Below are 13,273 nucleotides of genomic sequence, written 5' to 3' on the forward strand. Positions count from 1 at the left end.
GGAGAAGGAAATGGCACCCCACTCCAGTACTCATGCCTGGAAAATTCCATGGATGGAGAAGTCTGGTGGGCTACAGTCCATGGGGTCGCAAAGAGTCGGACATGACTGAGCGACTTCACTTTCTTCCTTATGGTGCATGTGGGGTAACATGAAGCTGCCCAAAGACTGGAAGGAAGTCTGATCCCCGGACCCTGGTAGGACTGGAGACTGCCACCCTGGGGGTGGGGGGTGGGCAGAGGTGCTTTTACAAGGTGGCCACGGTGAGAGTGGTGCGGTCCCGCCTGTTCCAAAGTGGGAGATGATATTGCTGTGTCCTGTCAATGTCGGGGATGTACAAATTTAACCAGCCTGTTTGGGTAATAAATGTTGATCCTGGGCTGGCTCCAGAGTGACATCTTTGCAGATGGTGAGTCCCCTTAGGAGGGGATGGAAATGAAAGGTGAGTCTGTTTGGCCAGCAGCCCCCTGCCCCTGGGCCACCCCATTCCTGTTCAGAGCCGCGTCCATTACACACGAGACCTGCACGCTCAGGCGTCATGCTGGCCAACATCCCCACTGACCCCTGGCAGCCTTTGCGGCCGACGCCCTTATGGCGGGACCTGCTGGGCCTGCCCACCTTATTGCTGTGGGCGATTTCAAACTGGTGTCTAATGCCATGCGGCAGTCCCCGTGTGCTCTCCTGCAGTCAGCTCCACCAAACCATGGCAGCTGCCCGGCCCAACCCAGCCCTCGTGGAGGCCTGACTGGGATGCGGGGAGGGCTCCCACGTGCTGCAGCCACGAGGCTAATGGAGCAGAAAACGCAGCAGCGTCTCGTCCTGCCTCACGCTGTACTGCCTCTGTCTTGTACACCGACAACTGACTGACGGGGTAGCTGAGGGCCGTGGAGAGGACGGCCGTCCTCTGGGAGGGGAGGCGAGGGCACAGACCCAGCATCCACCTGGTGCCTGGGGGCTGGGCGCTGAGGACTGTCGGGGGGAGAACTGGGGTGCCAGGGGGCTCTGGAGCCCAGCACCGTTGGCTCTGAGACCAGAGGGCCCCACGCGCAGTCTTCAGGACGTGGTCTGGAGCATGGGGGTTGAGGAGGGCAGACACAGGGGTAGCAAAAGCGTGGAGGGCAGAGCAGGAAGCCAGTGCTGATGCCAGAGCCACACCCAGGCGTGGAGAAGGGGCCTGCGGCTGAGTCCCAGAGCTGCCAGAGACCAGCGGTGCGCCCTTCCTGGCTTAAGGCTTCCTGAGGAATCTGCCTGCCGGTGCAGGAGATGCAAAAGACAGGGATTCGATTCCCCGGATCAGGAAGATGCCCTGGAGGAGGAAATGGCAACTCACTCCAGTGTTCTTGCCTGGAGAATCCCATGGACGAGGAGCCTGGCGGGCTGCACTTCACGGGGTCACAGGGAGTCGGACAGGACTGAGCACATGCAAAACGGGAAGGCCACCTCCGTCCCCTCAGGACCACTAAGTGCTCCAGACCTATGCTTCGTGCCCCCGGGACCTCTGCTGTCTGCTGCAGCAGCCCGCGGGGTCCCTGCGCCCCACCAGGAGCTATCACCTCTTAGGACTGGGCCAGCCTCCACACTGTACCTCCGAAAGGGCCTCGACCCAGAGGCGGAGGCATCGAGGGTGGAGTTAGTCGCTGTGGGTGAGAGGTTTCCCCAAGGGGTGTTCCTGGAATGCCCTCGAATGCCCTGTGCTACTGCCGGGAGTACTCTGGGCTGTGGCCTTGGCAGGGGCGTGGTTCCTCTGCAGCTGGACATGTTTCTCTAGGTCTCAGGGCCTTGGACGTGAGGAGCCTTTGGACGCAGGCTGGGCCAAGTGGTAGTTAGGATGCTGGGGTCCTTGGGCGGCCAGGTGATGCAACGTGGAGCTTCTCGTCTGTGGATGCAGTGAATGCCCTTGGCGTTCGGTGGTCACCTCAGAGCCTGACTGTCCAATGCTCACTGCCGCCCCAAGCCCATGGGCAAGGACAGAAGTCAGAGGCTGGGGGCGGGGAGGAAAGCAGAGGAGAGCGAGCCGGTGCTGGCCCCGGAGGCAGGAGGCAGCAGGAACCCCGCTGCCTGGGGGGCAGGTACAGGACTTGGGGCTGGAAGATGCTCGCGGGGTGGTTCTCTGCCGGCTGGCTCTCTTCCGGCACTGGAGCTGGGGACCCTGCAGGGCCAGAGGGGTCTGCATGCCTCCCCACCAACCCGTGGCAACTCTGTCTGTGCCTGGGCTGGTTCAGGCAGCCCAGCCGGTCTTGTGGACCTTTGGGGACCCGGGACCCTTCTGCTTGTATTCATCAGGTGTCCTGGGATTTCTCCATACTGTGACTCAGGCTCCAGTGCAGTGAATTCCCCTGACAGACGACAGACTTTTCTAAAGCAGAGGCGGACAGAATAAACGTGCAATTTGTCCACAACAAACACTGTGCCACCAAAGGCCTTCATTTTCTACAGGAACGAGACTAGTCAGGGACCATACTTGTGGGGACCACAGCCTGTGCACGGGGTGAGCAAGAAAAGGGCCGCTTCAGGGGAGGCTTCTGGGCCCCCTTCACGGTGACCCCCTTGGCTAGGGTGCGGGGGCGTCTGCTGAACTCACATTTATTCCCTGCGGTCAGCACTCCCTCAAAGCCGGCCAGCCCACTGCCCTCTGGCTCTCAAATGGGCTTGCTCATACCTCTCATTGTCCCTCCACACAGGGGCACAGGGGAACAGAGGTAATTGCTGGTGGCAGCCGGACAGCTTGAGGGGGTCCTGGGAGAGGACTTGAGGGGGGCTTCGTGAACTCAGAGGCTGGTCTCTCTGCAACTCTTTAGCCAGCTAAGGGGGTGGAGGCTCGGAGAGGTTAGCTTACTTGCTCAGGGACACACAGCCAAGTAAGGTAAAGGCCCGGGACACACTTCTGAATTCTCATATCTTCCAGGCTGATGCCCAGTGAGAGGTCCCTTGCCCATTAAAGAGACTGAACTTCCGATGACATTAAGTGTGTGATACCTTGGACTAAACACTGCCTTTCATCTCTCTTGAGATTTACTGTAGTAACTGCCTTCAAGTTCACATCTACATGAACTTTTAAAATTTTATTATTTAAAAAAACCTAATTTTTATTGGAGTCTAGTTGCTTTACTGCGTGTGGACTTTTTTTTTAATGTAGCAATCTCACCAGCAGAGGGAGCTACCTGCCAGCTTCCCAGATTAAATAGTAAATGAGTCCTCTTAAGAGTTTCCAAAATGACAGGGCAATCAAGGCTCATTTGGGGAAGAAAAGATTGAGCTTTCATTCTTTACCCAAATCATCTCTACCTGCTAAAAATGATGTATAATACATAAGGATCAAAAGTGATTAAAATCCTTATGAATTTAATCAGAAATTCAGTTAACCACTATTTGCTTTGGTGCAAATTGATGTGGAATAACAATCATGTGTATCTGCAATCTTTTTTTTTAACTTGTGGGAAATTTGCTGGTGATTTGGGGGTGGGTGGGGGGAAGTGCGGGGGAGGGGAGCCATTGAAAGGAGAGAAAAGGCGGAAGGAAGCAATTGACAGAGGGCTCCCAGGGGGACCCTGAACATGGGGGCGCTTGGCGGGTCTATGCACTGTCTTTGTTCATAAATTTCAGGCCTTTGGCTATTTATTATGATGAACAATAGGAAATCCTAATAATAACTCCTGTGTGTGCCATTTGCCGTGGCCAAGCAGAGCTCTCTCGATTGTTCCTTACTGTGAATCCTATGTTTGGGTTTAAGGCTCCCCTCCCCCCTTCTCCATCCTTTCTTTCATTTTTCTTCTAAATTATGCCTCGTAAAAATCAGACACTGGATCCTTTCAGATACCGACAAGCACTCAGGGCAGAGAGCGCCGGCCCCTCGTTTCCTTCCTCCCTTGAACAAGCAAGGCCTTCTTGAGAGATCGAGGTGGTCCCTGGGACGGGGACCACTTGGGAGGAGAGAAAAGGCCCCACGGAGAATCCACCCGGAAGCCCTCACCTTCCTTTCTGCGTGGGGCACTTTTTTGTAGAAGGTTTTCTCTGTGTCTCCGATCCACACCACGGAGGGCTGGAGAGTGCGGGCCACCTGCGAGGAGAAACGGTTGGTTGTAAACGTGTTTCCTCTGGGGTGCACTCTTGACCGCCTGCTCCCACCCCGGGGAACAGCAGGACAGTCTGGACCACCCCCCCCACCCCGGGAACAGCAGGACGGACTGGGACGGTCCCCCAGGACAGCAGCACCTTGAGAGGCTGCACTTCCTTTGCTGCAGGATGTGGGCGCTGGTGGTCAGGATGCTCTGGGGGTCCCTACGTCCTGCTGCAAGGACCCCAACCGTCCACCTGCTTTGGCTTGAAATGAACCAATAGTTTTCTGCTGCAAATTAAGGGAACTGGGCCACAAGTTTTAATTACAGCCTATGCCCTACTCCCACGCTGATTCAAGTTTGCTCGTTTTGAGAAAAGCCCGTTTCAGCACCAGGGCCCCCGTGATGCCGTTTGTTCGTCTCCGTGGGCCTGCTGCCTTTGTGGCCGTGGTTTCATTTGGAAGGTGGCTCTGAGCCCCTCCCAGGGCGAGAGGAGCTTCGTGACTGCGCTAGGACTTACCGTGGGCCCGTGAATAATTGCCACACACTAACAATCTCTTCAAAGCACCCCCATGATAGCGGAGTTCGGGTATTTTTGCAACAATTTGTGCTTTGTGCAAAATTGTGCCAGATAAAAGCCGTCTCCAGTCACAGTGAATGCAGTGTTATGTACTCCTATTTTTATATATCTTTAAACATCATTAAGGCAGCAGGTGTGATTTTTAAACCAAGGCAGACATTTAATAAATGACGGAAAAGTCACTGGGAACACTGGCAGGGTCTGTTTTCCCCTGGCACTATGTACCAGGGGAAGCAGATTATTCAGCTTCAAAGACAAAAGTGGATTCCGCTTGATCCCAGTGCCGGTCTGGCCCTGGGCTGGGACTTGTGTCCAGTCCCACACACGCCGGGACGTTCAGAGAGGAAATGGTGCCAGCCAACCACCCTCTGGTCGGCGTTATGTTTTAGACCCCAAGCCACAGAGCCTAGGAATCTGGTACCCCAAGTTTCAATCTCAGTACCCAAGGCAGCTTGATGGGAAGCATATAAAATAGCCAGTGAGCCAGGCTCGGGCCACACGTGTCGCACACTGCCTCTGTCACACACAAGGTCACGGCCAGCACTGACCAGCACTTCCTCTACTCAGAGGATGGGACCTGTGATAACTCACTCACATTCATTACAACTCTATGGAGCAGGTAACATCACCACCATCCCTGTTTGCAGATGGGTAAAACTGAGGCTCAAAAATGCTCCATGACCTGTCCACAGTCATGCAGCTAGATGGCAGCAGAAGCAGGATGCCAGGCCATCCTCAGTTCCCGTCACTCCCTCGAGCCAGACCCTCTGGCGCCCTCCCTGGCTTCACTGGACACATGGAACCATCACCAAGTCTGTCTGCCCTCTTCCTAATCTCTTTCAACCCCATCACATCACCCATCCCCTCAGCTCCTGACGTGAACCCCCAATTTCTCTCCAGTTGACCTGCCCACTGCAGTCAGTGGGACCCACTCCAGTGCCCCAGGGGCAGGCCCCAAGGAACCACTGTTCTGCTCAAAGCTTTTTGGAGTTGAAGTAAAAAGCTTCTCTACTTCCAGTCCCCCAAAAAAATAAGAAAATGAGATACTGGATATAAAAGGTTTCCAGCTTCTCAGGATACTTTGTAATAACAAAGGCACAATTTTTATTCTTTGCAATCCCTCCTAAAAAAATCTTAAGCTTTAGAACGGAAACCAATGGCAAAACAATTTTTGCACAGACAGTTGTCTCCCGTCTCAGGCTAACTCGTGTGCTCACGGAGGCTGCAGTCCGGCAAACGACGGCTTTTCCCCGGCTCTCTCTGCGTGCCTATGCTCTCTCAGTCCAGCTGTTCTTAACGGGAACTGCAGATGTGAGTACCAAGTACCCCCATTCTCCTATTCTCTTTCTGCTTTTAATAAGGTAAGGTGATAAGATAATAAGGTAGATGGACTGGAGACACAGGCATCGTTTTAGCTTGGGATAATTTTGAAAGCAGCAGTCTTACTTCCAGCCTCTTATCTAAAGTTGTTTTGAAAACGTGGCCACAATGTTCCACTGAATGTGAACGCTGAGGAACTGTTCCCTCGTTCCGAGCAGTGGGGGAATTCCACACTTCCTGTGTTTCTAACATGCACTTGTGAAGGATTTCCTTCCTCAGGACGGTCACCTGCTCTGGGGCTCCCGGGGCTGTGCGGGGGGCTTGGGTGACCACGTGGTTTGGAAGGGCTCGGGGATTATCAAATGAACAGAAAACATTTCCCAGGCAAGTTCTTGGATGATACTGCAACAGTACAAGGAATGGCCATTTGCGAGTTGCCTTGAGACCCGGGACACTGCTGCTGCTCCTTCACCACGTGGCAGGTGTGAAGCCAGGTGCGTTTCACCCCCCACTCCCCTTTTATACATGAGGTCGCCGAGGTGGACAGAGAAGTCAGTAACGTGTGCCCCCCTCTACCAGCATGGGGATGTGTGGAACCCGGAGGCATCCCTGGGTTGGTCTGACACCCCCAGGCCCATGCCATCACCCAGGCAGCAAGCTGCCACGTTGCCATGGAGACAAGATGCTTATTCCACAGCATATCCTAACCCCTGGCCCGTGTCCTTTCCTATCACCTTTCATTCTAATAGGATGAAAGGCTTTAAAAACCATCACTGTCTGTCTTGTCCTCCAGAGCATGAATCTCTATCTCTCTGACCTTCCTTGGTGGCTAGCCTGTTCAGGGGATGCCCGGGGACCTTGTTCAGTCCTGGGCAGAGAAGGAGGGGGCAGAAACTCTGGCCCTGCCAGGCCAAACGCCTCTCCCACCAGGAAGAACGGAAAGACCTGAGGCTCTTTTCCTTGGGGAAAAGAAGACTCCAGGAGGCAAGTGAACTGTTTTCAAATAGTTGAATGGCTGTCATGGGGCGGAAAGCGGTTTCTATCATTTTGGGTCCAGAACATAGAATGAGGGCTTCCCTGGTAGCTCAGATGGTAAAGAATCCTGCAACGTGGGAGACCTGGGTTGGACGCCTGGGTCGGGAAGATCCCCTAGAGAAGGAAAGAACAACCCACCCCAATATTCTTGCCTGGAGAATCCCATGGACAGGAGAACTCGGCAGGCTACAATCCATGGGGTCACAGAGAGTCGGACACGACTGAGTGACTGAACTACACTGTAGAACGAAATCCATTCTCTCATTTCCCGTTTACAAAACATCGGCAGAGGAGCGCTGATGTGCCGGGCGCTGTGCCGGGTGCTGGGGTCCCTGACTTGAAGGAGTGCACCGGTGGGAGGGGACGGTGAGGTGGGGCTGGCAGGGCGGGTCAAGGAAAATGGGTGTCAGTAAGGACCACCTCCGACAGAAAGAGAGGGAAGGGGATGAGGGCGGCAAGCAGATGTGGGCAGGGCCAATGAGGGCTAAAGCAGACGGGATCTGCAAGGGTCTCTAGAAGGCCCAGAGCCTGGAGGAGGGCACGCGTCTGCCACACTAGGGGCAGGAGCCAGGGTGCAGGGCGGGGCTGTGCCCACGTCGGGTGCTCAGGTCATTCTGGAAGGTGTCAGAAAGGCCTTGGCCTTGCCACGGAGCTTGCTCCTATCCTGGAAGCTCTTTGGGGTCTATAAGGGACTCAAGTCGTGAGCTTCGATCCTGGTGTGTTACCGACAAATCCCTCTGGTGGAGTGACAAGCATGACCAGCTGGCGGCTGTCTCCCAGGAAAGGGGTGGGGGTTTGCCCCAGAGGTTGTGCTGGGAAGTGAGGCTGGAGGCAGGAGAAGGTTAGGAGGCTTTTGGAGGAGAAGAGGTGAGGGACTTGAGCAAAGGAGTGGCGGGAGGGCAGGAAATGGGTATGAAGGGCGTTTAGGATCTGCCAGACCTGATGGACAGCAAGGAGATCAAACCAGTCCATCCTGAAGGAAATCAATCCTGAATACTCATTGCAAGGACTGATGCTGAAGCCGAAGCTGCAATACTTTGGCCACCCGATGTGAAGAGCCGACTTACTGGAAAAGACCCTAATGCTGGGAAAGACTGAGGGCAAGAGGAGAAGGGGGCGACAGAGGACGAGATGGTTGGATGGCATCACCGACTTGATGGACTCGAGTTTGTGCAAACTCCAGGAAATAGTGAAGGACAGGGAGGCCTGGTGTGAAACGGTCCATGGGGTTGAAAAGAGCTGGACACGACTGAGCGTCTGAACAACAGCAGTGAGACCTGGTGATGGTTGGGTGAGGGGTGAGGAAGCGGGGAGTTTCCAGTGCTGGGAAGCCTGGAGGCCAGGAGGACGAGGGCCCAGGAATCCAAACAGGGCACCAGATGAGGGATGAGAGATGAGGTCCGTTTAGGCCACGGGAGCCAGAAGGCAGCTGGACCTCCAGGCAGGAAGACTGGTGGGTCTGCGGGGCAGTGGGCAGGAGGGAGGTGGGGCTGCAAAGGGCTCTGAGGCTGCCGTGGGGCTGTGGGAATGGGTGGGGGACATGGGGAGAGGCGGGGAGGCCAGCCCAGGGCCGCGGAGTGGGGTCTGCAGGAGGGAGACGCTGATGGAGGAGAGAAGGAAGGGGACCCTGGGGAGGTCAAAGGGGCACAGAAGAGGGACCGAGCAGTCTCAGAGCCCAGGGAAGGGCCTCAGGGAGCTGGCGATGGCAGGCAGTGCTGGCCTGAGGGTCTGGCAACCACAGGTCACAGGTGGTGTGGAGGGGACGGAAGCCACATGACAGGCAGCTGAGGAATGCATGGACAGAGACAGGAAACGTGGGCAGGGCAGAGCTTGCAGACGGCACTGGGTGGGGAGGTAAAGCCCAGGAGAGGGTGACCTTGACGGGGAGACCCCCTTTCTGCTGTACAGCCACTGGGAGTGGGGAGGACCACTGTGGATGCAGGCAGGGTGCCCACCAGTCAGGGCATATCTCCAGTGCCATCACCTTGAACACACACGCCCTGCAAATTCAGTCCTTTCTTGCCACACAAAAGGAGTACTGGTAAAAATTTCAGAATATACATTCTAAAGGAGATCAGTCCTGGGTATTCTTTGGAAGGAATGATGCTAAAGCTGAAACTCCAGTACTTCAGCGACCTCATGCGAAGAGTTGACTCATTGGAAAAGACCCTGATGCTGGGAGGGATTGGGGGCAGGAGGAGAAGGGGACGACAGAGGATGAGATGGCTGGATGGCATCACCGACTCGATGGACATGAGTTTGAGTGAGCTCTGGGAGTTGGTGATGACAGGGAGGCCTGGCGTGCTGCAGTTCATGGGGTCGCAAAGAGTCGGACACGACTGAGCCACTGAACTGAACTGCACTGCACTGAGACATTCCGACACACCTCCTCTGCCCCCTTTGCTGAGAACCACTCTCCAGTCCTATCTTCACAGACCTTTCACGACATCAGTACTTGCAAACACGAGATGGCTCTTCACACACTGCTTTATATTCCTGTTCATGCTGTATGCAGTTTATTTCACCAACAGCCTTTTAATAAGAAGCTCTATCACTTAAGGATCTAGTCCCTGTTTTTTGAACATCTGGATGGTTTTCTGCCTTCTCACTAAACCAAACAGGGCTTAAGATGGGCCTTTTGGGTCCATGAAGCCGCTAGGTCGAAGGATCTGCCTGCCGGCTCGTCACACTTGCACCCGTGTGGTCACCTGCCCTTCTGGAGGCCCTCTCCTCCAGCCACAAATTTTTTTCACACTCTTCTCAACAAAGTATTAACAATAAAAAAACTCTTTGCCAATTTGTTAATGAAAGATGGTATCCTTTGCTCTTTTAATTTTCGTTTAGTAATGGAAAGGCGCCATGTAAATTATCCACAGATAGTTGGAGGTCATGGGCAATTAAATATAATTAATCCATAATGGAACTTTTCCAAAGTTACCGGGATAGTTTATTTCCATTGCCAGTAGAGGGCTCTGCACTCCTATCGAATTATCAATTCCGGACTAAAGATACATTTCACCCAACATGCGCTTTTTCAAGTTCTGGAAAGGTCTAGCCAACAGTCACTCCCCCATCCATGTGAATTTTATAATTTTATCTTCGGCATTCTCCAAAGAAATGCTGTCAAACATCCGCCATCCGGATGAGATTCTCTTGGGTTGGCATATAATGGCTTAATGATGAAAACCAGTTTGTGTTTGGCACGCTTGAATTACTAATTAGATCTGCCCAAATGACCCTTGGAAGCTGTGGAAGTTCTTTCTGAAAGGGCGCTCTTCTGCTTGCCACAGAGAACCCCAAGAAAACCCAGGTCCGCTTTTCAGGGGTTGTATCTTTACCAAACCGAAAAGGACAGTCCATCCGGCTAGCCAACCATCGGCCTTCCATCCATCCACCCAAGCCACACAGATCTGGTGAGCATCTGCAGTGGGAAGCACGGAGGGCTGGGAAGCATGGGCCCTGCCTGCAGAGGGAGTGGCCTCCTGTGTCTGAATGGGGGCTGTGGGCAGCTGGCAGCGGCCAAGCTGGGGAAGATCTGGGGCAGGGGGAGACTGGGGCAGGGAAGGCTCACTTTCCCGAACTATCGTCACTCGGATTCTGCTTCCATATTTAATATGTGAGGACGGCTTGTTCTCTATTTCCATTATTTAAAGATGATAATTTGTAAAATTTCTATTTCCTTGTATTATCTTTCATGTAATTGTAGAGGTTACTGGGTTGGCCAAAGAGTTTGTTCTGGTTTTCTCCTTATGTCGGATGAAAAACCTCAGTGAACCTTTTGGCCAACTCCAACTCCTTACTGGGTGTGAGCTGGGATAAACCGTGAATGTCCATCACAGGAAGAGCAGAGGTGGATTAAACAGTCCAGAGCTGGGTGGGGCTGCCCCTTGACAGGAAGGAAGGTAAACGGAGGCAAAGGAGAGGACCAGGAGGGAGCTGGGGATGGAGGCACAGCGGATGGGCTGTGACAGGTGGCATGGGGAAGCGGGTCAGTGCTGGTGGCAGGAGCCCACCAATACCACTGCTCGATTTGGAGGAGGCTGCTGTCTGGAGGGCGCCAGGCTTACAAGACCATCCAGACTGTCTCCTGGAACCCCTTCCTCCTGGTTCACTCCCAGCTACACCAGAAATAACGGGTTCACACCCATCCGCCCAACCTTGTGCCAACTCTGAGAAGCGCGGGAGTTAACACCTGGGCACAAGGCCATGCTCACCTTCCCCAGGCACCGTTTAGCTGCATTTAGGGCACCCCCTTCTCGAAGGGTTTTCAAATTGGCTAAAAATCCTTTAGTGCCTGTGACATTGTCCGTGCTCACCCCCACTGCCCACCACAGAGCGAGAGCAGATGCGGACCGCGTTTTGCAGCCCTCAGCTGACCCTTGTGGTGCCCGCGGGCATCCTCATGGCAGGAGGCACCCTGGGGCATCTGCAGTTGGGACCCGCCCTCCCCTCCGAGCTGCCCATCCTCCCTGGGGGTGTGGGACGCTCTCATTGCCACTATGAACTAAAACTGCTCTAAGATAGAAAGTCTGTGGTTAAAAAAAAAAAAAAAAGAGGTTTTGATGCCTTTCAGTTCAGTTCAGTTCAGTCGCTCAGTCGTGTTTGACTCTTTGCGACCTCATGGATCACAGCATGCCAGGCCTCCCTGTCCATCACCAACTCCCGGAGCTTACTCAAACTCACATCCATAGAGTTGGTGATGCCATCCAACTATCTCATCCTCTGTCATCCCCTTCTCCCTCCTTCAATCTTTCCCAGCATCAGGGTCTTTTCTAATGAGTCAGCTCTTCACATCAGGTGGCCAAAGTATTGGAGCTTCAGCTTCAGCATCAGTCCTTCCACTGAATATTCAGGACTGATTTCCTTGGGGATGGACTGGCTGGATCTCCTTGATGCCTTTGCTCAACCTGAAGCCCTCTCTGTGGCCCCACAGGAGGGCCCTGCTTCCTGACAGCAGCTGCTCAAGGCTCACAGGCACTCGGTCCCCTCCTCCCACTCCGGTGCCTCTATTTCCATACCTGATGCTCCATCAGAGCAGCTATCTCCTCTTTTTCTCTTTTCCTCTCCTCTCCTCCCTCACTGAATCCCCGCCACCCCCATTTGAGCAGCTCTGTTTCGGGGTGGGGGGTCAGGTGTAGGTCTTTGCTCTGTCCTTACTGAATTTCACCTTGTAAAGGCAGGGCTAACATACTTGTTCTGTTTATTATACATCTGTTTTATTTTAAAAAATCATCCACGAATACCCACGATGTCTTTGGGTTATTAACCAGGAGTAGAGGTCTCTGTGAGCTACAGAGACGTAACTGGTGGGGCTCCCCTTCCCCTGCCTGCTGGGCCAGCTGTTTACACCAGCACATCTGGGTGAGATCCCTTGGCCGGCTGCCACGGGCTGTTGGCTGGGAGCCCAGCAAGGAGCCCAGGTGGGAGGAGCTCAGGCTCGAGCAGCATCTCAGCTCCCTTGGGTCCAGATTCACAGGCCAGTGCAGGCCGGGTGGCCTTGACCCTGGCCGGCTGTCCGCCTTAGACCTGCTCTCTGAAGCCTCCCTCTGAGTCCAGCCCTCGGGGGTGAGGTCTCTAACAGAGGAGGAAGGGGAGGAAGCAAGGGCCCCAAGGAAGGGGCCTGTCCCTCCCAGACCTCAGGAGAGAGATGCTCTGCTCTGGCCTGTCCTCCGGGGTGCCCTGGCCTCTCCTTGGCTTTCTCCCGGGCGGTCTGAAGGGTCAGGCAAGGGGGAATCCAGAAGGCGTGGGGACAGCGGGACCTGCCAACAGGATGCTAAAGTCTCTAGTTTCTTCACCTTCTCACGCTGAAATGTCCCCAGCTGATACTCTAGCCCAAGAATAGCCTTTGCGGTGGTTTGAGGGCACGGATCTCACAGGGCCGGGGACTACCCAGGCTTCACTCCCCCAGAGCCCAGCTGGGGACTAGGTGACGGCTTCTGAGTCACACCTAGGCTTAAATCCAGATGCCAGCCCCTTAGTTCTCTTATGCGTGCCTGATAAGTCGCTTCAGTCATGTCTGACTCTTTGAGACCTCGTGGGCTGTAGCCCACCAGGCTTCTCTGTCCATGAGGATTCTCCAGGCAAGAATACTGGAGTGGGTTGCCATGCCCTTCTCCAGGGGATCTTCCCGACCCAGGGATTGAACCTGCATCTCCTATGTCTCCTCCATTGGCAGGCAGGTTCTTGACCACTAGCACCACCTTAGCGCCAACTAAGAGAAGCCTTAGTTTTCTTGTACTTTTGGTCAAATTAAGCACTCTGAGCCTCAGTCTTCTGGTCTGTAAAA

General features: G+C 54.3%; 1 protein-coding gene across 1 annotated transcript in view; it reads right to left on the bottom strand.

The window, feature by feature from the left end:
* The window catches only part of IQCA1 (IQ motif containing with AAA domain 1), a 171,526-nt gene that overhangs the window by 20,101 nt on the left and 138,152 nt on the right, over positions 1 to 13,273 (bottom strand). Inside the window, exon 15 of the mRNA XM_052637841.1 lies at positions 3,968 to 4,054. Coding sequence (XP_052493801.1) covers positions 3,968 to 4,054 — 87 coding nt within the window. The remainder of the gene's footprint in view (positions 1 to 3,967; positions 4,055 to 13,273) is intronic.

Source organism: Budorcas taxicolor, chromosome 3, assembly GCF_023091745.1.
Source record: "Budorcas taxicolor isolate Tak-1 chromosome 3, Takin1.1, whole genome shotgun sequence".
Taxonomy (NCBI): domain Eukaryota; kingdom Metazoa; phylum Chordata; class Mammalia; order Artiodactyla; family Bovidae; genus Budorcas; species Budorcas taxicolor.